Source organism: Monomorium pharaonis, chromosome 11 (genome assembly GCF_013373865.1).
Source record: "Monomorium pharaonis isolate MP-MQ-018 chromosome 11, ASM1337386v2, whole genome shotgun sequence".
NCBI lineage: Eukaryota > Metazoa > Arthropoda > Insecta > Hymenoptera > Formicidae > Monomorium > Monomorium pharaonis.
Genome location: NC_050477.1, coordinates 16,140,363 through 16,165,644, shown reverse-complemented (window position 1 = coordinate 16,165,644; position 25,282 = coordinate 16,140,363). Strand labels below are relative to the sequence as shown.

The window sequence follows — 25,282 nt, the reverse complement described above, 5'->3', positions numbered from 1 at the left end:
CAAATTATTTGTTACTTTAAGAAACATATTGTCTGAGATACAAATCACATTTGTTCACTTAGAGTTCAATGGTTACAACAGCAAATCCCATTTGTTCACTTAGAGTTCAATGGCTATAACAGCAAATCAAACATAACAAATTATTTGTTCTTACAACAGAGTTATTTGTTGTCCCACATCAACAAATCGTTTGCTACAGTAGCTTCTGTCTTGTTAATTTAATAAAAATATTTCTCTTAGTGTGTATACTTAATATTTATATCATCCGATAGACTATATTATTTGTCGGAACCTAATTTATCTTTATTGCATTTATTTTTTTGTTTTGTTAAATAAATTTAAAGTTTTTTTAACAAAAAGTGTTGAGCTAAAGTTTTTCTTTTTATATTTTATCATTTTTTAAATTTCAATATTAGACATTGAATAATTAAATATTATGTTAACATTTTGTTTAAGTAAAATTCTTTACGTATTACAAAAAAAAATAAAAATGTTTACTAGCCTTTGTGTGAAGGTTAATTCACGCGAATAACAATTTATTATTTTAATCATTAAAAAAGTGACTGTATTTATTATGTTTATTTTAACGTTATCATCAAATTTTTAGATTTACAATTTTAACTAAAAAAATATGTATGATATATTAAATGCAACTGTGATAATATTTTCGTTAAATATACTATATAAAAGGCACTTGAACATAAATAGCAGTGTACATGTTACAATTTTTTCTTTATTTTTTTTATTATTAATTACATGATTATTACTTTATAGCAATTATGAATTAATATATTAAACATATTAACAACTTATGTGGCACAAACAATTGTAGGATCATTTTATCGCGCATGATCACATAACAATAGAAAGATTACAAGATCACGTAATCTGAAATTATTAAATGAGTCTGTCATCGGGACCAGGATCAAGATCTTTGTGATAATCGTCTATAGTCCTGACTGACTCCTTTGTAGCACCTAAACTTTTATTCTTTCTTCGTGGTGGTGTAGGAATTTGCTTCAAATCTTCCGCTATATCTTCTAAATTTTGTAACATAATATTTGATTTCTCGGACGTTTCTTCCACAGAGTTTGCCTTGTCCTTCAAATCAACTGTGACGTCATCAAAAATGTCAGGGCTGGATTTTAATTCTGACTTAGGGATAGAATCCTTGAAATCAGGATTTATCGCCTCATTTAAATTTTGTGGTTTTTCACTGTGTGGCGATTCCCCGTCATTTTGCAAATCTACGTCCATCATGATCTTCTCTTCCCAGGTACAAAAAGACACTTTTCTTTTCTTCGATGTCGAGTCTCCGAGGAGCTGTTCTAAAGATACGGACGACCGATCTGTCTTATTCTCGGGCGTACTATCGACTAGAATGTCATCGTTAATTGAACGACATTGATCCGGCACACTTCTGTCGATCACGTTGGGCTTTTCCACGGGTACGATTTCCGGCTCGAGGAGCTTCTCCACAGAAGTCTGTTTGCATTCCTCGCTCGTGTGCTCTCGCTTCATAATTTCGTCGGGCTGATCCTCCTTCTCCAACATATCCGAAAGCGCTGCCTCCAACTCGGTGAGACTCGGCGTCATCGAGCTGAGATTACTTCCGTCAGCCGCCTCATCATTCAGAACCTTCAGCAAAGTCGAATGATCGTTGTCCAGGATCTGGGCTTTGATCTTTGGCTCCGGACTCGGCGGTGGCGTCTTTACCAGCTGATCCTGGCAATCCTTCTTCAATTTGTTCGTTGCGTCCTTGGCCAGCTTCTCATCGAAAAAGTCGACAATCTCCTCGTCGACTCCCTCCAGCATTTCCTGCGGCAACGACTCCTCCGATATCGTTCTGATTAACTTGTTCGTTACGTCGGAATGTGCACGCAACTCCTTCGATTCGTACGGATCGTCGTACGGCTCGCTCTCGTTCGACAGGCTACGGCCAAAGATCAGCCTCGATTGGTCGGATCGATCGGATTCCCGGGCGACGGTGCCGTTCCTGCAGGACCCTTCGATCGTATCTGCCAAATGGAACGTCCGCGGTTTAACTAGTCACGTACGCGAATAGTTGGGTACCTTCCGCACTCCAGACGATTACCCGACCGACCGGGATAGAATCCAAGAGCGAATAAGTGCATGAAATGGGTAGGAGCGCGGAAGTTGCGGTCGGATATATATTCGGTTTACATAGTTGAGGATTTCTTGTAAATAGGGAGACAAATTTCACTCATCGTCACTTTTTCTCGGGCTGAGATTTCTTTGGAATCGTTTTCTATGGAATCTCAGATCGAGAAGATTGCGACAAAATATTGAAAAGTTAAGAGAATTTATGATGAAAGACATTCATTGACTAAACATTAGAATCAAATTAATTTAATTTAATTATTATATCGCACAAATTTTCAAAATATAAAATTACGACACAAATCAATTTTAACGTTAATTTCAAATAAACCAATTATAAATCTAATGTGTGAGATATTTTAATGTGCATAACTCGTAGTATTTACGTAGTATGTTTATTATATTTAATATTATCGCAAATATTTACCAAGTGCCGAGCGACGAAATTCCTCGTTCAGAAAAAATGGCTCTCTACGATCTGGCGAGATCGCTAACTCGCAAATCGGTGACACCTGACAGATTTCCGACATCTTGGGAGGATCGAAATACCTTAATGAACTGAAATAAATTGATTGCACGTTACGCCATGTGTTATAATCTCCTAAGACCTAAGATGTACAATGTACACGGGAGTGGTATTGCTTTCAATACCTAGTTTGATCTGTTAACCAGTCGTTAGTATACTTTGATTCTCTACCAGAATCGATTATCGGCGATGCCACTTTACCGAAAGATTCTGGTTTTTGTAACGACAAAGTCGTATCTTCAACGCACGAGATTTTCATCTCAGTCGATTCAACTTCTCCGGCCTCGATATTTTGCGAATGATCAACAACATCCACACCCTCGGGAAGTTCACTTTCCGCGGACTCATCGTTGTAGATTTCAATCCGTGGCGTATTCTATAATCCATATTTAAAATATACTGAATTAATACAAATTAAAACGCATTTTTTCAATTTTTTAATTTTTATCACCTCTACAATTATATTTTAAAAAATTATTAAATAACTCTTACATATATTTTTACATCTTTAAAGAGTGTACGATTATGTATTAAAAAAAGAAATTCATAAATGTATTTTAAGAAAAGAAATAATACAAATGACCTGTCTGCATTGTGTGTATGTGTATGTGTGTGTGTGTGTCAGATGCCATCTGTGTCTAAAATTTGAATTGCATTTATATTATATTATAATTACAATATTATAATTATATATATAATAATTTACAGACTTCTTTATTTAGTCAGAATTACGAGTAACAAGGTATAAAAAATAATATCCACTTGAAATATATTTTCGTCTTTTTTCGAGTGTTTAATTAACATCCAAAAATTGTAAAACACAAATGTCTATTGGACGAATTTTATTTGGTTACTCAATGGTCTGAACTCGGATGTTCAGTGGACGTCCATATGTTATCTGGGATGGAAACGTTTTAATTACGTAGCGCATAAATGATATTAATCTGGTTAAAGAATGAAGGTAGAAAAATTAATTAATTTCCAATGAGAATGACGCAATGTTCCGCAGTGAAAATAAATTCACGTTTCAAGTCTTTGTTCTCAAAAGCGGGGAATAAGGTACGTTATTTAATGCGATTAATTTCTTAGGCGTCAGCTTAATATCGATTTCAAACGCGGCTCGCTTTATAAACGTACCTCACTAGAGAAACGTTGATTCGACTCGCAATTACTGATGTCACTGAGGTCCCAATCCTCCAATTTACTCGGATCGTATTTTATGAATTCGCCGTCGGTGACCTCGTTCTCGCTGGAGCCTAACCTCCCCAGCACTTGATACACCGATAGGTGCTCGATGCTGCCACGTCGTGGGATGTAGTCCTCCAGACATACACTAGTTTTCTGCAATTCAGAAATAACACATGTGTAATCGTCGTCTTAGTTTTATAACTCTTTTCTACGTCAACATAGTGAAACAAAAAGATGACGAGAAAGAAATTGAAGAAATAAATAGAAAACATAACTCTTATCAATTAAGATATGTCTTTTTGATGTGATAATAAAATGCCACAAAAAATTTCATATATATTCCTGATTTAAAGCTATTTTAAACGATTGTGTACAATAATAATTATATGATCTAAACTAAAAAAATCTAATCGTGTGACGGTAACAGTCTCTAATCTGTCGTACGGACGTTCTTTTTGGTCCAACGTTTCGAAATTTTCGCTCTTTTTGATTAATAAAATAAAACATTGAAGAATGATTGTACTGAACCTCAGAAAAAGGCGATAGGAAAGATTCAGCCGGAAGCGAGACAGTGCTGCTTCTGACGGGTCTCTTAAACTTCATTTTCTCCCCTGCATTTTCCTCGTCGTTCGTCGTCCTTTTCGTAGGATGCCTAGACACGTCCAGCTCATCGTAATTCGGCAGGCTAACGGTGCTGTAGTTCTTCGTCCTTGTATTTGCTTCCGGTCTGCCGTCATCCCTTGGGGAATCCCTGATCCGCCTCTCGAGCTCCTTTGACTTCCGTCTGTCCTGGCGATTAGGAGTCGAAGAGTCCTTAATCGACTGATTCCAGGCGAATCTCTCGTATTCTTCGTTGTCGAAAACTTTCCGGTGATGGTGCCCCGGCTCCGAACTCCTCGAAGTTTTCTTGTCGGCGGGCATCCTTTTGCCAGAAACCATCTCGCTAGATATTATCCTTCCGGTACCGTTAACCTGCCGAGGAAAGTTATTACTTTCGTTATCGAAATCAAGCAGAACGAGAAATTCAAGGTTAGCATGATTTTTAATATTACATCGCATTTATTTCTCGCTGTTTTATTTTCCTCACATAAATTGGGCGGTGTAAAAATGCATTAATTTATCAATATAATTTTTTGAACAAATTAAGAATAAAATAAACAATTTCAAATTGCAATGTGTATAATTTATATCTTTTTTTTTTAGATAAAATAAGTTTTCTAAGTGAAACATAATTGTCAAATTTGAATTAAAAGTATTTTATTATTTTATTTAATTTTTTTCTAAGCTTAATTTACACAATGAGTTTTATTTTTAATAACTTTCAACTTTTTATTTCATATTTTATATTAATGTCTTTCCTTTTTTGTTATATTATTAAATTAAAAATTTATTTTTATTACATTTCTTTATATCACATGGCGTTTTCTTCTTCTTTTCGAATCGAAAGCATGCATGTTTTACATTCAAATAAAAATTGGCGAAGATGAGAATGAGCCAATGAATGAATTGTCACTTTTTAATATAAAAATTGTGATATCGAAATGACAACGTGGTATTGATTCGCCGGCTTTGGATAACTTTGAAGAACTTCAATTACGGTGAACTGACTCGCCTTATGTTCGTAAATCTCTTTCGTCCTTCGACCGTCATGCCTCGAATCTTTCGTACAAGTCTTTCCCGTTCCCCGCGTCTCGACATCGCCGTTCTGGTCGATGCTACTCGTCTTTGCCGATCTGACCGACAAATATAACGGTTCCTCGCTCGTTTCGCCGCGTCTCAAATTATTGGTCACGTTCTCAGGAATCTCGTCCGGTTTCGGCGGCAAGGGTCTGCTTCTGTTCCTCTTTTTTCGTCTCGGAGGTGGCACAGGCGTGATGTCCTTTAGATTGGAACCTGCGACGATATACATATACATGCACACACACACACACACACACACACATATATATATATATATATATATATTTATTAATTCATTTATTTATCCGATTAAATGGTTACCACGCTCACGACGTATGTATTTATTTATTCTATCCGATCTAACGACGACGCTTGTAGCATGCAGATTGAACGCGGCTTTAACGACTTTAATAATGCCCAACAATATCGGCGGCCGTTACCCGCGTCATCGTACGTATATAGCGTTAACGCGACTCGTTAAAGATAGTACGTAGCGCGCGCGGCGATAAATTATGCGGGCTTACGGCTTAGCGAGCTCGGACAAGAAACGGAAGAGAGGGGCCTCAGGCTGACGGTTAAATTTGCGAGAGCCAGTTCCGCTCATGCGGCGCGCACTCCTGTGTTACGGCTTCATAACCGGCCACTCGAAACTGCACGTTCCATACGGGGACGATGGAAGGGCAGCGATATTCGCGCCGGGGCGGAATTTTACGCGACGCCGCGACATAACTTCTGTATATTTAATCCACATCGCGTCTCTGAATTTCTCTTGACTGCGCTATTTTCGCGTCCATTACGAAATTTTAATTAGATACCTTTCATCTTTCTTAATGCGTTTTAGATTTCGCCGCGCGCCACCGCCGTCGCCGCCGCCGCCGCCGCGCCACGATTTCATTTCGTTTCGTTTCGGTCCGGATCACGCGCGTATCAGTGGTAACGATCCACCGCGCGCGCGATACCTCGTATGTATGTACGTACACGTATAGCTGTACAATCTGTACGACGATAAATCGTGAAGCTTACAGCTGAACGTAGGTGCGGCAGCGGGACGCAGACTAGCGTCGACAATCGAGCTCGGGAGAGTCGAGCTCGCTCTAGGCGGACTGGGCACTTCGAGATTGACGTCCACCCAGTCGCTAGGATGAAAGGGTCTGTCCACGGAGTCTATGCTCCGTCCCCTCGTGAGCACCTCCCTCGGCGGTGAGCCGGCGTATCCTATTTCGGAGCTACACAGAAAAGATTAAGTTGAGCCGCCGCCGCCACCGCCGCCGCCGCGTCGCTTTTCCCCGCTATAACGCGCTCTATACTTCTCGGAATGTAAATGTATGACAGCCACGGGCGAATTTGATACGTGTAATCGATCATCGCGCAAGTATATTGCGTTAAGTTTGTGTGGAAACCCATCGCGAGGTACGCGCACGGGTACTTTAACTCCTGTAGACTAATAGAGCGATATACGACGCGGATAATTGAAATGCGCATCTCAGACGCGCTTGTACATAAAATATTTGATAATTTATATAATTATGTATGCCGTATTTTTTATTGAGGACCAAAGTGAATTTGTTCAAGTATGTCAAGACACCAGAAGAATTTCTGATTTAAAAAATGATGTTTTAAAAAAATTTTTAGAGATAAAATTGTTCATCAAGCAACATACGAGGTAGATGTGAAACATTTTCTTATTAGAAAATCTGTGAATTTTTAAAGCAATTTTTCCTATAGCTATATTTGTCATTGAAAATGATAAGCAAACTTGATCATTCTGTATTATTTAGAGGCTTCAAATTAAGAAAAAAAAACGGTTCGAGAGATAAATGCGCATTCTTTCGTTAACGTCACGGACGCGCAAGCAGTCGACTGTTAACTGTGTGCCACTTTCGAAACAATTCGTGTCCATCAAAAACTACTGCACTGAAATAATTCGAAATCGCTACGGCGCTATGTAGCTTATATGGTTTATCGCAAATGCATTCCGTGTGTTTCTTCGCGTCCCTTGAGCTATAACTCTTTCGGGACGCGAAACATTACCGGAATTTCTCTCACACAGTCTCCCGTTCGTGTGTACAAGAGTGCCTTTCAACTTCATACAAAATACCCTCGGTGCACGCGAACGATTTCAAAATATCTACAAAGAAGGAAGAATTTTATTCGCCTTATCAGAGTATCTCTTATCAGTTATTTACTTACATTGAACTGGTAATGTGAAGTAACATAACAAAATATTAAATTATTCGAGTATACAATCATTAAGTGAGTTGAAACAAAAGTATTTTTGTTTAAAAAAGAAAAATAGTAATAAATTAATGAAACACAAATTAAACCTACTAAAAAAGCATATTATTGATTTTGTCATTGTTTTCTGCGAAATTGATTGATTTTTGGTTGTCAAGTTTGTGCTTTGTGACTTATATCGTCTTTACTCTATGTCGTCTGCAGCTGTCATCTTTACTTTTGATAGTTTGGGTGATAGGATGAAAAAATAATAAAAGTTAACAAGGACAAAAGTTAAAGAAGAAAAAGAATATAAAAGAAAAGTAAAGAGGAAAAAGAAAGAGAGCAAGAGAGAGAAAGAGAGAAAAAAGAAATTTTATTTAAATTCAAGAAAGACAAAAAGTATGCAAAAGAAATAAAGAAGAAAGACGTCGGAAAAGGAGACTAAGAAAAAGGAATATAATATTTAGTAATAATATAATATAATATAAAAGTATTAATATCAATTGTATTACTTAATATAATTAAAGAAGATTGTATATTACAATTATTAGAATATCAGTATTGTTTATCATTAACGTTAAATAATTTTATTAAGATTATTAAGATTATTTAATGATATTTAATGAAACATTAAGTAAAAGTTAACAAAGTTATTAAATAGTAATAAATATTATGTACAATACATTAGTATTATAATAAAATTTATATGATAAGATTTGTATTGAATTGAATATAATTTAGGATAAATAATCTGTATTAAATATAAACATTCGATTAATTGTTAACCAAAAATGTTTGGGGGTAGTTGGTTGGAAGTCGTTAATTCAGAGCCAAAACAATTACATGTTTTGTATTGATCAATAATAGTACAATTATAATTTATAGATAAAAATATATAATTTGTTCTTGAAAGATATGTTATTGATTTTGTCATTGCTTTCCGTAATGCTGATTGATTGTTGGTTGTTAAGTTTGTGCGCTATGGCTTGTTCTGTGTCCTCTGCTGTTGTCTTTGATAGTTAACTTTTGACGGTTCGCGTGATAGATTATTAAAAAAGTTAAAAAAACATTAAAGAAGACTAAAACTGGTTCCTGTGTTGATTTATATTAATATTTAATTATTTCAAAGCTAAACATTGCGCGTAATGTTTCTAGCTACATAAAAACAATATTTAGGATACTTTTTGCTAAAAAATTGGAACATTTTTCTATATTTATTTTAAATAAAAACAATACTTTCCATTTAATTTATCGGACTCCTCGTTGTACAAGAAATAATAATAAATCATGTCTACGAGAACAAACGATACGTTTTCTCATAATATTATTGCTTAAAACAAAAGAGAACAAGATGGAAATTAAAAAATAAATAAATTTCGTTCCTATTTTAATATTTAGGGGATACTGCGAATAACCGATTGATCGATGTTCTATCCTACACTTAATGGATATCAATATATACGTGAGCACGATTGCTCGTTCTATACCAGCGAGGGGTCGTAACGGCGTGTGACACGTGCAGTTTATTTACTATGTTAACCCGCGCACATATATACGAGCCGGTGCATCGTAATTTATGCCTCGGCGTGCGCGAATAATTTACGCGAAATGATCATCCTCGTTGTTCTTGTGGGCTCAAGTGAATTAAAATTCACATTGTTGGAACATTTCGTGCCGAGCAGATTATTATAAGCATATCTCCGTTGCGCGCGTGTTTTATCAGAGTATAGATTCACAAAATATGCATGTTACAAACAATTGATTATTATCAATACGTATCAATTGACAATTTTTCAAATTCCATTTACATCATACCGAGAGATTCGTCGAATGCGATTTATCCTTTTAGGATGCACCCTTTTGCAATTTTTTGCCATAATTCACTGAGTAATCAACGATAAAATGTTATTACGTTAAACATGCAGTTTTTCATCGCTTAATTTCACCTCTGCCGGCTTTAATGTGAAAATAAACAGTACTATCTACGTCGTTAATTACGGTCTGATGATAAACACTGGTTCAACGTTGGACATTCTAACGGTGCGCGATGAAGAATATTTCGCCAGTTACGAAACTGTTGTAAAATTACGTGATAATTTTACAACGTGTACTCGTTTCACTCGTTATACGGGACGTGTTATTAATAAATTTTATCGGCGAAATAAACTTTTGCCATCGATAACCCGCACAGATTGAAATTGACAATCAATATTGTCGTACTATACACTCTACGTGTAAGTTTGGAAAATATTTTTTACCTCAAAGCTATTACCTCTAATTTCTCAGGATATGAATGTAATGTTTACTTCTCTAAGAATTGTATTTTTATAAATAACACATTGTTCTCGTATTTAACTAAAAAATAAAATTGTTTTTATATCGTAAATAAATATTCCAAGCTGAAACATTGGAATGTATTAATTAATTGAAATATTTCATATCGACAGATGTTATATAATTTTTATTAATCAGGAAAATAAAAAGATAAAAAATACATCAAATGTATTGATCCAAGCTAAAATATTTTAATAAATAAAATTATTAAATATAAAAAAATATTGAATGCAAAAAGCATTACGTGAAAAATTTGTAATTGTCTAAAATCTGTAAAGAGTCTTTGATAAGCTCGTATTTGCTCGCGCGGTATACACTTATATGAATACAAATACTCATTGTAGATTGTAACGTGATACGAGAGGAACGCTTGTATAACTACTCGATATGTTTGATGACAAAAAATTAGAAATATTAACTCACCGTGTACGAGGTAGCGAGCCAATCACTTGATCGTCGCTATCGCGGCTAAGTTATCGGTCGATTTAATCATTCTCCCAGCAAGACAAAAAAGTTTAATTGACATAGTCGCACGTACACCAAGAAAAAAAAAGAATCGGAGAGAAAGTTGGTACCTTTAACAGGTGTAATATTGATAGTAGTAAAATTTTGTATAGTAGCCTGCATATAATAAGGTCACTTGCCGCACGTATTTATCCAGATTACAATTATGATACTTGTTTAAATGCTTAAATAAATTATATATAAACATAAATGAATAAAAGTTTCAAACAAATCAATATTTATATATAAAAAAGAACAGAGGGAGAGAGATTGCGAATTGATTTTATTTAAAATTATAGATTGCTTATTTTCATAATTAAAAGCCCCAATTTAGTTTACTCCATTTTTCGCAACTTCCACAGCTTATTTTTTGAATTACACAATGACATAAATATGCCAAATTTGGTTACGTTAGACTCTCCATTTGTTTTTGCAAATACGCAATAGTTTTTAGATTTTCGCACCTGCGAGCGGATCCAGACATGTTCTACTGACCCTAAAAAGGAATTGGTAGAACGAGAGCGTAGGTTGAGAGCAAGCGGCTAACCCACGCTCGATCATCGCCGTGTGGATTCACTGTCGCACAGCCTAAAAGCTGTCTGAATATAGGATAAACCTGTCACACGGCGCAGATCCTTTTCGACGGTAACAAGAGAACCAGGGGACCACCACCGTTCTGCCCGCAACGCGCCACACATTTTACATGTAACGTGTCCGAGCTCCAAAAATATTCCTCTGTCGAAATTCGATTCCTCTTCTCTCGTAATCGACACGTTACGATAATCCGAAATTCAGCCGAATTGAATATCGCGTATCAATAAATTTTTAGATATACCATTTTTCAGATATATCATTTATTTAAAAAAATGGGATGAATTATTTTGCACAGCATTTTGTATCATTTTGTTAAGTTATATATGTAATATTCTGTTAAGGGCCATCGTACAAGCTCTTCTGTAACGCGTTGTGTTACGTTAAGTACCGACCTTAAACTTAGGCTCGTACTTAAAAACAAACCTAAGTTAACGGCACAAAGAAATCCTTAATGTAAGAACTTGAGAACTTACGTTAAGGATTTCTTTGTACATTTATTTAAGTGTAATTTTAAGTATGAGCTTAGGTTTATGGAGTACTCAACATAATGTAATGCGTTACGGAAAAGCTTATATGGCCTTAATACGATATAATTCTATTATGCTATTTAAAACATAATATAATATAATATTTTTATAAAATTTTAATTGTAGATATCACATATCTCTATTGTAGAACATTTTACATGGTAAAAAAGAACATTTGAGAAGAAAAAAAAAGTTTTTCTTGAAATTAGGAAATTAATCAAATTTGAATTAATCTTTACATAACGTTATATATGTTTGTATATATTAAATCGTAATTTTTTATTTTAAATCACAGACTCTAGTATAGAAAAATCTAAAATAAAAACAATTTGATCCCGCAATTAAAAAAAAATTGTTAAGTTATCTAAATATTAATGACTTCGGTTTCTCTCAAGATCGACGAACCGATTGTAACACTTGTGAGCACCAATTCGGTGATGAAAAGTAGCGAGGTAAAAATAAAATTGCGTTATCGACAACGCAGCGTTCGCCTGACACGAGAGTGTGACCATTTAAGGTCGAGTCCGCCACCTCTCTCAATTCATTGTAAAGTTAGGTTCACCTTCGACGACGACGCTTACGCGCTGGGTCGTTTAAATTTCACTTCGAAGCTGTTACCGTCGTATCAGGAAATTGCGTTTTTCCCTCCTTATGTGCCATATATTACGGTATTTGTTGCGCGATCGTCGTCAGAGGTTCATAATCATGATAACGCGCCTCTATTGCGTATTAAAAAGATAACGCCGTTTAATTTCAATTATGAGATATCTGCTAAGTCTACACGACATTTCTTTAACGTCGTACCGTCGTTTATGGTGTTATTCAGGGAGACTTAATTGCCTGATACGCGCTTCGTAATACGTGTCCGATGATGTCCAAATGTATCCCAAGTAATATAGCTTTTCGTATACCGAGCGTTTCGTTCCAAGACTGGCGGAAAGTGGATGTGTAACGCGATTACTTGTCCATTAAGCCAATAAGCCATCAAGTCTATTGTCCAACTCAAATTAACGGACCTCCTTTCATACATTCTTTTGTAATATAATTCCTGTGTGTGTGTGTGCAATGGCGGCACATACGACGGCATTAATCGCATTAACACGGTATAACACAATTTTTCGTGGATCGCGAGAGAAAGAAGCGAGTCACACCGCGTCACCTACCATCACACAATTCAGATACCTTTCCGGAATTAATATGGTCACACGAGTTATATATATTTCTCGATCGCATCTAAGTGATTATCTCTGACCCGCGTTCTCGCGCAATTAACAGCAATGATGATGCGCACTCTTGGCAATAACCGTCAGCGAAATTACGGAGCGAGGTGACTCTTAAACGCGGCACTGAAATTCTGTTATTTCGCGCCCGGCAAAGTTACGCGCGTTTTTCCACGATTTGTAATCGCGAATTGCATGGCTTGGAGAAAAGGGGGGATAAAGGAAGAAACAGGTGCGTACCTCGTAACTCTCTGCGTGGCGCCTCCTAAAACCGAGCCTTCCTCCTTTAAACCTGGATAAATCTGCAACAAAAGTAAGCATGAATGTTATATTTCCCGGTTTACATTCTATTTAAAGAGAAGAGAAAGAGTACCGTTTTTATTGCATAATAGAACGAATATATAATCTCATTAAGTAACATATCCAGAACATTACGTGAGAAAAATAGGAATATGTACATTGAAAAAAAAAAAGTTGTCAATTTGACTCAATTTTTCAACTTCTAATTAAATTTCCTTAATTCAAATACTTATGTACTTTTGTTAAATCTATAAATACGAAACGAAAATCAAGTATTTTAGTTGTATTTAAGTTAAATGAATAAATACTTGAAATAAAGAAATTTAATTCCGTTGAAAAATTTAATCAAATTAACATTTTTTTCTCAGGGCATATAAAGTATTCTTACAAAGAAAATAATCGGCGTCAACAGTTGGACCGTGGATTCTAAATCAATTTGAAGAGAACACTACATTTTTATGAAGATTTTACTGCATGCAGAAAAAAGAATACGCACTTTTTGTCATTTTGATCGCTAATTAAGGAACACTTTTGATAATGAGTTTATCCTGAAAATTACAAATGTGATATTCAGATTTTGAATGCTATTATAAACAATTTATTTATTTATTTTTATTTATTTTATTACATAATAACATTATGTAATATTTATAATAACATTTGTAATAACATTATTTAGTTTATTTATAAAACAATGTTTATTTTAAGGCGAAAAACAATGGTTCAATCACAATAAAGAGATAATTGCATGAAATTAGGCAAGATTGGTTCTATTGATTCTGTCGATGACTTATAGGTAGCAGTAGCGAGAATTAATAAGTCATTAACAGGATAATTACTTCGACGCGCCTTTAGGTTGGGAGAATGCGAAAGCAATTCTCCAGAGGGGCAGGGGCGTTGAGACGCGACGTGGATGAAGGATCATCAAATCGATCGCACGGGGAGCCGATTAAGCTAATTCGTATTACGTGGCTCATCGGCTCGTTTATCCGACCGAAAACCACAGGCGTAATCGATTGTGCCACAGAAATCCTTTTTTGAAAAGTTTGCGACCACAAAATCCATTTTTGCGACTGGCGGATTAAAGATCGCCCGTAAATCTCGCAGATAAAGTAGCTGCATCAATTTTTTTTTTTTGCTCTCGGCTTACTCTTATTCAGAAATCTCGGCGCTCTAAAATGTTGGAGGATGACTATCATAATTCTTTCGGGGCAAACGGAATTCTTCGTTGCAAGAGAGATTGCTCGGGAGAGATTTGACTTAAAAAAATTGCATCTTCATTAAAATATTGCTTAAGAACTTGCTTAAAAGGAAGAGGCGTTTCTTCAAGAAATTTTAGGTGAGCGCAATTTTATATTATAAATATATCTCTCGCTGACACATGCGCATGCAACCTGAAAATTAGAATTAATATTGAGTGCAATTAGTCCCCCAATTAGCGTTCTCTGTATTCAATTAGTGCACTCCATTAGCCCGTTATAGCTATTCTTCGATAGAATTAGAAACTATTAGCGAAATTAGAAGCGTTTAATAATCGTTCTATAGATGAATCACTTTAATTTTACATTCTTGAATATTCCGGCGAGAGCTCGCCCAGAGCGATTTTGTAACAAATAACGATGATGGTTTCCAAACGCCCGCGTTATCTTTCAATTTTAGTGGAATGTCCCGGGAAGACGACACGAGCAACAAGCTTAACGGAAACACTTGGTCCCTGACACTCTTGTCGAAGGATTACACAATCGGCGGCCATCCTGCGCGTTGCATAATACCCTTTGTATCCTCGCGGGACGCGAAAACACGATGGCGTACGAGAGGTGTGAGTAAGCACCGGCGGGCTCAATACCGTTTCGCCGTCTTTACGATCGGCCTTCGCCTCCGAGATATCCCAGATGACTCGCCCGTGTGACGTGTCAAACGTTCTCGGCACGTCGAACAATTATTTCCTATATCTATATCGATCTATATACATGGTCGCGCGAATGTAATGCTGACGGCTGAACACCACATGGAAAAGGATATCTTTTTTAGCAAGATCTCGCGAAACCATTATACGAGGTTTAGTGTAACTCACGAAGTTAATGAAAAAAAAAAAAAGAGCAGGATATATTATTATTCTCATTGGGCGTGGATAGGATAACGACATTTCGAACGCCAGACCAATTCGTTCGATTTGTCCGCGAGGGAGAAAAAAACGAAACGGGCAAAACATCGATCGGAATCGGTGCACAGCGAGGAAGGTCGTCCGCTTCACGCCATGATGATTTTGGCAATTCGAACGCGTCAGACGAACTCCGACCAAACGTCATTTTTCGCCAATTTTGTTCGTTCGCGAGAATGCAGATGCGTACGATTTTTCCTTTCTATTTACAGTGCAAATAAGTTTTCATTTTTCCGAAAAAAAAAAAAAAAGAATTTTTTTTTGTTCGTAAACTACGAACAATTATTAACAAGAAAAATTGCGAAAAGCATATTTCTCACTTTTATCCAGCTCAATTGTATAATACAATTCGAGCTTTATTACACGCAATTCGTAAATTAGAGAGGGCCGCGTGTAAGCGAGCCTTCTGCCACGATAGACTTGAGCAACGAATTAAAACTCGGTCCATGACAGGTTAATCGCGACTAAACGAGCCAGGGAGGGAGGAGCGATATAGCTTCGACGTAATATAGATACGTTGTAAGTGCCGCGGCAAATAATAGGGCGTTAACGAGATTAAACGGGATGAGAGAGGAGCGTCCTTGCATCGATCTCGCGCGGCACGGCGAGACGGCTATGTTACCTTCCACCTTCCACCGTGTGTGCAGGTATATCCCACGTATGCTGAACAGCCCTTTGGAAATCGTACACATGTCGCGCGGCTGTGCCCCCGGGCGCGGTTTACATTGCAAATTTGTTGGGAAACTTCTCGCGCGCGCGACACGTTGCCCGACGAGTGGGCAAAAGTTATTTTGCCGATTAAGTTACCCCTCCCCCGTACCAGGACTCGACGCCACTGTCCGGAAGCATTGTTTCAACGAAACGCATTCGCCCGGGACTTCCGTCCGATTACTCGTAGTGTGTTGTACACTCTGAAAATTTTTGAAACGTGTTAAATTTAATACATGTCTCAATTTATCCACTCAGGTTTTTGTGTTAATTTAATACAGAGCAAATGAGTTAAAAAGTAATACAAATAATATGTAAAAATTAACTAAAAGATTTAACATTTGGACGGTGTCAGAAACCAAAGTTAAATTGACATATGTATAATGTTAAATGTAATTAAAATCAAATGTTATTTTAACATTTAAAAAAATAGTTATCTACAATTTTGATAAAATTAAAATGTTAAATTGACGTAATCTATGTATTAAAAATCTTGGCGGAAATTAAACAATAAAAGATAATAATCTGTTTATAATTAATAACATAAAAAATGTATCCATTTAACGCATGATAATTGTTATAAAAAGGAAAATAATACAAATTATTTGTTTATTCTAATATATAAAATATGTAACTAAAAATTTATGTATTTACATATAAACTGTGTTATTTTAATTTTTGAAAATAGTTAATATTAATTTAACATACAAAAGTCTAAGTAACGACAATATGTTAAATTAACACACAACTATGTTAGAAATTTTAAACAAAATTCTTTACACAGATAATGTTGGTTTTTATAAAAATAAAACAATTAAAAATGAGCAAAATCCACATTTTGTTATACGAAAAGAAAGACGGTTCTGTTAAAATATCACACAAAAAAAATAAATCCTTGCTGCAAGTAAATTTGTATTCTTGAATGGTATATGTCTTGATATGAGCGTGAAATGCTCAACTAGAAATATTCACTTACATCAATAATAAAGAGGTTTATGTGGAGTATGTTTTATTCTTAAGATGGTATTCTTTTCATTATCCTCCGCTACGTGGCATATTTCTCGTGAACAAAGTGCACTTTCTGGATAAATAAAAAAGCCTCGCCAAGAGCGCGGAAAGGAGTATGTAAAATTTCGCCATCGACGTGTAATACTAGACTGAACTATGTCAGTCTATAAAAGAGCTCAAGAAAAATAAGGACAAAAAACTGTAAAAATTGTGAAAACTTTTATTTAAGAAAAATAATATATTTAAATTAAATTAAATTTATTTTGAATAAAGTTGACAAAAAGACGCATTGAGAAAAAAAAACTAACGCAATTTTGTTCTTTAATTAAACCAAATTTTATTTTAATTGAAAAAAAATTGTTAATTTGCCTTAAAAATAATTTATTCTTAATTAAAACATATTTATTTATGCTTGGCGCTATTTTAAGTATAAAATATTCTTGGATCAAAGTATTTTGTATTTTTTTAAGAAAACATTTTTTATGGTCTCATCTAAACTTTTTGCACCATTACTAATCATGTTCAAACGTCTTTCATAATTATTTTAATAGAACAAACCTTTTTTTTATTTTCAAATCTGTATCTATAGCTAAATCTTTAGATACTTCAGCAAAAAAGTCATTCTTTTCGTGCAGAAAATTACAATCATTATCTAATTTTGATCGTCTAATCATCATCGTTCGTTAGACTCGTTGTCGTTGCAAAATAATTTTGTTTTATGTATTAAATTGTTCGATTGTGAAGGATTTCTCGTAAGAATTTAACGAGTGATCTTTTACGTAACTTTTAGCGAATGGAATCGAACAGAAATTGAATCATGCACGTGCATGCAAAAAAAGATGTAGATATCCTGCAAAACAAAGTGAATCTAACAAGTTTAGTACAAGAGAGATCCTCTATCGCTTGTAAATGCATTATGCATGACGGTTGTTTCGGCAAATGTCAATGCGGCAAGAAGTTGAGACCTCGCGTGAAATCTGCGCGCATTACGGCACCGGTTGTTACTACGGTTTTATTATATCTTCGTGACAGTGGGCAATTTTCTGGGTTCCTGCACAAATATCTAATGTAACTTTCACTATCTATTAATAATACAGTAGCGTAGGTCGTTCGGCCAACGTCTACCTCCGTGAAGCTGCGATTGCGTTGCCGAGGCATGATTGTCTTTTTCGGTCGTAGGATTATCCAGTGGAATCCAACGAAATATGAAATTTTTCAGATTGGAGTATATTTAGCATACAACAAATTTGTTTAGTTTGATTATTATTTAGTTGATATTTATAGTATAGTATATTTTTTATATAAGGTAAAAAAAGTAAACTTATAATTGTTTTTTTTTTCTCTAAAATAGTGCAAGAAATAAAATTAGTTCTCTAGTTACGTAACTTGTTTTGCTGCGAAAAGTAAACAGTTATTTGTTATCGAACATCCCGACAATCGAAATTTTTGAGTCAAATTTAAAAAAAATAACAGTCCTTTCTTTGCATTAACTGATTAATATTTTATGAGTATTAATGTTGCAAATATTTACATACTTCCTCGTTACATGTAAATTTATATCAAAAGCAGATTTATTACTTTTTGTATCTACTTTTTGTTAATTAAACAGCATACTCTGTAGGATTTATAATAATTTCATTAAAACCGGTGCATAGAAATTCATAAATTTTAGCACTATTTCCGAAAGAAATATATTTTAAGTTGCGGTCTACCGTTCATACGAATTCATAAGAAGCCATAAAAAAATCTACTGATATGCAAATATCGTTTGTTTCGCTGGCGTATAAAAAAAAACATTGATCGCCACAAAGATACGGTTCCACGTTTTATGTAATCTTTCTGTTGGTAGATCGGTACTAGGTACCGGTGCTTCAATCAGAAGTACATAGTACGTATCACGCTGATGTAATTGTATTCACATAGCTCGCACACATGGTGTTACGCACACATACGCAACTCTGCACAAGCATGCGTCGCTAAGGATGTTGCGTTTTCCATTTCGACGAGCTATCATGCATAACAGTGATATTAGTAGCGTATCATTAACAATTCAAACTAGGTCGGCTTTTCAAGGATCTTCAAACTTGATCCATTAAATATCAAAGTAGCGAATCTAGTCTATAAATAAGTTGACGGTAATTGATATGAAAAACTAAAACTATTTTTGTTATAGATAAAAGACAGATTTCTTGAACGAAAATTAAAAAGAATACTTTCAATCTTACTTTTTAATGTGTTATCTATGATTTTGCAAGCTCATCGACTACAATGTTTCAAAGATAACATATCCGTTCCCTACACGGAAAAAAATTTTTTCTCAAAAATTACCCTGAAAATCGTGGTAATTGTAGGACAACATAAACCTTGAAGAATTTTATTATACTTTTGACAAAATTTACTAAAATTTTATTAAAATTTTACTAAATTTTACTAAATTTTAGTAAATTTTATTAACAGTATGGTAAAATTCTTCAAGGTTTACGTTATCTCACAATTACCACGATTTTCAGGGTAATTTTTAAGAGAAAATTCTCTCCGTATACATATTTGGTAAAGACCTAAAGTTAAAGTCGAAATGTTGTTAATTACTAATAAATTGGCAGTTTGTTCGACTCTAAAGAAGTTTAGTAAATATTATATTTTCATTTTTTTACTAATCATCACTGGCGGCAAGAGGTTTACTTTCACATTGTCGGTTTAAAAAGATGTAGGGCAACAACTGATAAGACATACTCTACATATCTTTAGTTAAGAATCATTATTTTTCAAGGGAAAATTCTTAAAGAATTCTTTGAAGCAAAAAAAGTACGGTCTTTTAAAAATAAAATGACGGTACAAAATATTATCTTTTTTTCCTTTGTTGTTTCAAGATAGTCCACCATTCTCCAGATACGCGTACGAATGTACATGCATATGAATCAGCAAAGCGTACTTTTAAGTCGTACCCGCAGGGTAGGAGTGTCGAGTGTACGATAAGGCGGTAAAGACCGGAAACTAGAGTTGCTCCGACCCACCCTGGTCAGTAATCACGTTTCCCTCAGTAATCTTAATTCACCCTCGATAAAGATAACAGAAGAACTGAAAAAGTGGCCGAGACAAAGCATTCCATCCATTGCATCAAATACTTATCGGTCCGAATTGGCCGCGTCGTCGGAGAGAGCTTCGTGTTTAGATAATCCCGAAAGCCACAAGGCGTTTCGTGCATATGCCCCGGTTTCTAAATCCCGACCGAAGATACATACGTGTACACGCCGGAGGAACAACGTAATTGCACAAATACAGATATCATATCAATTTCGCGATTTTACCGCGAATGCACGGCGTGCGCGACGCAAATCTGGAATATGCCACGGCGGAGCGGCATGCGACACACAGTTGGTACACAGGATAATATGCGGAATAATATGCGCATATCGTGACCTACGTCGCATAGAGAGAAGGTACAATTTAATCGAGTCTAAAAATATCTCGATGATTCGGCTCCACACACAGTGGTGTAAGCGAGATGATTGTCAATCGGGGATTCGGTGCGTGGGCGAATCGGGAAGAAAAATATGCTAGCGTGTACAGGAAACACACAATTATCAAACGCGATACACTGGCGCGGCTGTTACGCTAGTATATATGCAATTTACGTAATTTGCATAATTTGCATAATTTTTTGGTAGAAAAATAGAAAGTCACGCTCTATGTGTGGGAATATTCGAACGAGGAAGAAGAGAGAGAGAAGAAATAACGAGTGTTGTTCGTAGAGGAATAACATTCGCGTTTACATATCGCCAACATTTTTCCCCATTTGGCCACCGGCAAAGGCCGCGATAATTTTCTAGCGCGAATCGTTTTTCCGATATGAATAAAGTAAAAAAAAAAAAAGAATAAGAAGCGAGATGACCTCGCAACCCGATTTTTCCTTCCGTAACCATTTCTTACACAGAGAAATCCTTGACGCGCGCCGCGTCGTTTTTTTCTCGTTTAACACCGAACTTATCGCGCCACATCTAATTGGTTGCACACCACGTTGCGCGCTAGCTGCATGTATACGTCTTTCTCGAACGCGATCTACCGATGATCATCTGCGCCGCGTTCTAAAACGATCGCTTTTTAACGCGCCAAATATACTGCCGCCTCGCCCTTGAACGGTAGCGTGAAAATATCGTCCGAGCGAGTACCAAAGTAAAAACGATAGTATATCGAAACCCGAGCAAGACGGCGATAACGCAGTGCAAAGCGTGAAAAAATTATATTCAGAAAAATATTAGATTTACATATCGGTCCAGAAAGTCTCACGAAAGTTACGGGAAAGATAACGTCAAGTCCTCGTAAACAATTTTTCGTATAAAACCATATATAAATATATATGTATAATTTATACGAAATATGTCCGTATATGTTTATACTAATTTCTTTTTTTGTACAATTTCTGTTTGATATTAAAAAATAGTAGTCATATGGAAAAGACATAAATTAATTGAAAAGATAATTTTTGAATTGGTTTTTTTTTTTTAAATAAAAATATGAAGAAATGAAAAAAAATTACCAAAGTATAATCATACTTATGACTTAAGGAATGTATATAATTATACATAAGCAATTTTTCCTTATTTTTTATATGTAACTTTTTATAAACAAAACAATGCAAAAATTCTTTTTAAAATTAGTTTTCTTTTTAATATGACTATTACTTTTTTATCCATTATTTTTTATACCAAACAAAAATTTAACAAAAAAAGCTAATATAAACATATATGGACATATTTTGTATATAATTATATATATTTATATGTATTTTTGTATGAAAATTACAATGACCTCAGCTGTTTCGGCGAGAAAACGCGCGTATTACATATCTCTTTAATATAATTTATCGTTTCTACGATATGGCAAGTAAAAGGAAGAGGGTCGCCAGTATAATTGCGATCACATCCGCATAGCCGAGATTCCAAATTAGCGTGGCACGCACGCCTAACACGCGTACGCAGATTCGTGCAATCTGTGCAGCTCGGAGCGCCATGTGTGCGTGTATGTGGTACACATACATGTTATATAATAACGAGGACGCGCGTCTCCGTATCCGTTTCAAGTGCACGTGGAAACCAGCGGCGGTCTCCTCGTATGCTCTTTTTATTTTCATACCGTCGCGTACTTCTCATCGCTTACACCGATGACGGCCGGCCGCGCGGCGTAACGATCGTGCGAAATTATATGACAAACAGATGGTTCTCGTGACACGATAGAGAATACAACAGTCATCGCGAAGTCACACAAGTCATATTTAACGTCAAACTATTTCTTGTCGAACCTACGGCAAAAAGTTGCAAGATTGTTTTGATGGTCAATTAATGTTTATATGTTGATTTTAAAATATCTGAAAGCTTGAACGATTATTTTTCGGGGCAGCGTTTACAAATTCGTATAAATTAAGTATGTAAATTTGAATTAATAAATATTGCCGGGGGAGGAAGTGATGTTTGACGCAAAATCCAATTCGCTAAATACAACAGTGAAGAGCGGGCGATTCTCTGGATTGTGAATCGGGGCGAAATATTCATGAGATTTTATCGCGAGCGTTTACATAAATTACGTTTCGCAAAGCTTGTTAGCGAATCACTTGCGCGTCATCGATCACAAACACGATTAATTATCGATTAACGACGAATCGATAACGACATGCTCGAGCAAGAAGTAAAACATGTTGCGCGTACGTACCCGATGCGCGCACCGTACGAAGACCCGATCCAGCGGAGACTTGGAGTCCTGGGCCTTGGAGGTTTTTTCCTTGCACCACGCCTGACCCATTTTTTTTCTACGGTGTTTTTCCTGGATCTCTTCTTTTCCAATCAACTATCGCTCTTAGGCGGAGCCGAAGAAGCTCTTCTCATCGATAAGACCAGATAATGTAGGCCATCTTCGGACCCGTTCTTCGCAAACACTGCCGCAACCGGTGTTTCCTGCGTTCGACCTGCGTACGATTGAATCTCGTCGTCTCCTTGGACGTAAAAGAGAGGTCGGCGTGGCCCCTCGAGGGAAATGAAAAGAAGGCGCTGAGATCCGTGCGTCGTCCACCCGACGTGATACGCGTGACCTCCTCTTGCTGGTCTGAAAGAACGAAATATCCCGTTGATCTATTCCATTCGTTTCGCAAGATAATCTCCACTTATAATTATACGCGGAGGTTTCAGCGCCGCGAGACGGATTATCGCTTTGAATCTAAATAGAAAATATCGAAGGCGCGTTAATTCTTTTCGCACGCTTTGAAGAAAACGCAATAATCTCCCGGAAATGTATACACACATGTAGAAAACGTTTTTTTATTTATGTTAAAATCGGCCCTTACCAAGTTTTTTAAGTTGAATTTTTAATATATATCCAAGTGTTAATTTAATATAATACGAATATGTTAATTGAATATTTTGCGGTAAATTAATATTCAATATTTCTTTCTGTTCAAATAACACAATTTATTAGTAAATAAGTAATAACATGGAAAGAATGTTGTCTTAAAACAAATTTTCACGTTAATAAAAAAAATGTAAGGTATCTGTACCCAATATGGTTCATCTAAGCTCTAAGGATTTTTTTAATTTTTTGATAAATATATAATTAAAAAATAAAAGTCAAATTTCAAGTAGAAAGTGTTTCTAAAGCCAAAAAATATAGTAAAAATTATAGTAACGATTTAAAAAAAAATTAAAAAAAATAGAACTTGAACTATGTTGAGTACATATATGTATCCAATATAGCACAATTATATATTTTTCTCTTTTTTTACAAAATTTTCGAAAAATGCGAAATAAAAAATTAACATATTCAATTAAACATTTATTACCATGCTTATGAAAAAAAAAATATATACAACAATTCAATAAATATAAAATTGTCTTTATTCATTATGCATTATTTTAACCTGTAGCTGTTAAGCTCTTAGTTCAAAAAGTTAATCTTCAACTAACTGGAAAAAGACGAAAAATACTGACTTTTTTATGTTAATTTTTTTTTACATAATATTTGTTAGTTTTCAACACATTTATCTTGTGTTAAATTAACATAAAAATTAAAATAAACCATTTGAAACATGCGATATACGTTCAATTAAAAACACACAAATTTTTCCAACCGTGTATTTATCTGTACGTAATAAAAAAGAACGGTAAATTAGTTTGTCGTCAATTTTCGAAATCGATGGGATATTCGCATTGTTTTGCCCTTTCCATGAATGGACGCAGCAGTCGCGCTGGCATTGAGGCTGCGACACGGTCACATGCACCGCCTTCTTACGGATGCGTCATGTGCGCTTGAAAATACGCGTATACGCACGGGTACACACACGCCTGCGCTCGCGCCTTCGCACGTCCCCGTGAGCGCCGAGTGCCGCTCACGGCAGAAACCACGAAAAAGTGGGAAGCGGTTCATTGCACTTTCTAAACTGCATCAGCCGATGACGCGCGCGACCCGTACGTGCACCTGTTCAAGCGATCACGGCAGCGCGCGGACGCGATCGTTCGCTGAATCATATGCGAAAGATGCGAAAAGAATTCGAGGAGGAGAACCGTTTTTCGATAACGGCCCGTGTTATTCCGACACGAGACTAAAAACGTCGCTTAAGGTCCTCCGAATGTCTCGCCGCGCGGCGCCTTAATGCGTTGACGTACCTAACTCTTCTTGCGGGGAAGAAGCGCGTTACTCCGCCGTGGTTCGGTTCAAGCGCACGTCTCTCCGGGGAACCAATCTCGACTGCCGTCGACGGGTGCGACGGGATCACCTGCGAATCTGCGCGAACACACTCGCGAGAGCCGCGAGGTTAATGGTGACGGAGCGTAGAAGCGCACAGCACTGCGGCTGCGGTTGCGAGCGCGCGCGGCAACTGGTACCACGTCAAGTCAACCGGTCGGTCAGACTCGCGGCACTCACGAGCCGGACGCGGAGCGCGTATTCTGGACTACTAACGACGGAGATGATGGCACGCGGGCGAGACGCTGCCGCGACCTCGGTACGAAGAACGCTTTCTAACCGCAGCCTCCGCGCGCTCTCGCGACGGGCCCCGGTCGTGGCCCATCGAGGAGATCGAGGTGGTGGAGGTTCCACCTCATCCTCCGCCTCCTCCTACCTTCCTCTCTGTCCTTCGCGTGAAGTCGCGCGCGGTCCACACACAACACACACACACACACACACACACACCTCTCATCCGCTTCACCTC

The 25,282-nt window shown here is 36.3% G+C and overlaps 1 protein-coding gene across 3 annotated transcripts; it reads right to left on the bottom strand.

Annotated features, from left to right (window-relative positions):
- Positions 1–713: 713 nt before the first annotated feature.
- On the bottom strand, positions 714–25,282 carry LOC105839889. 3 transcript variants are annotated; one of them, XM_012686512.3, is made up of 10 exons: positions 25,264–25,282; positions 22,795–23,184; positions 13,152–13,213; positions 6,494–6,741; positions 5,448–5,728; positions 4,364–4,807; positions 3,785–3,988; positions 2,773–3,023; positions 2,549–2,679; positions 714–2,018 (listed from the first exon to the last, which is right to left on the bottom strand). In XM_012686512.3, the coding sequence occupies exons 2-10, from the start codon at positions 22,882–22,884 to the stop codon at positions 898–900; spliced, it is 2,832 nt and encodes a 943-aa protein (XP_012541966.2). In that variant the 5' UTR covers positions 22,885–23,184; positions 25,264–25,282; the 3' UTR covers positions 714–897. The 3 variants fall into 3 exon arrangements, with proteins under 3 accessions (XP_012541966.2, XP_012541964.2, XP_012541967.2); XM_012686510.3 differs by lacking the exon at positions 25,264–25,282 and adding an exon at positions 24,738–25,107; XM_012686513.3 differs by lacking the exon at positions 25,264–25,282 and adding an exon at positions 24,738–25,105 and having other exon boundaries at positions 6,539–6,741.

Bases quoted from the DNA above. Each gene is read 5' to 3' on its own strand.
- LOC105839889 (XM_012686512.3), bottom strand. From the start codon at position 22,884: ATGGGTCAGGCGTGGTGCAAGGAAAAAACCTCCAAGGCCCAGGACTCC. The intron at 5,729-6,493 runs GTACGTACATAC...ATATCGTCGCAG, and splicing joins CAGATTGTACAGCTATACGT to GTTCCAATCTAAAGGACATC. The intron at 4,808-5,447 runs GCGAGTCAGTTC...TTTCCTCGGCAG, and splicing joins AAGAGATTTACGAACATAAG to GTTAACGGTACCGGAAGGAT.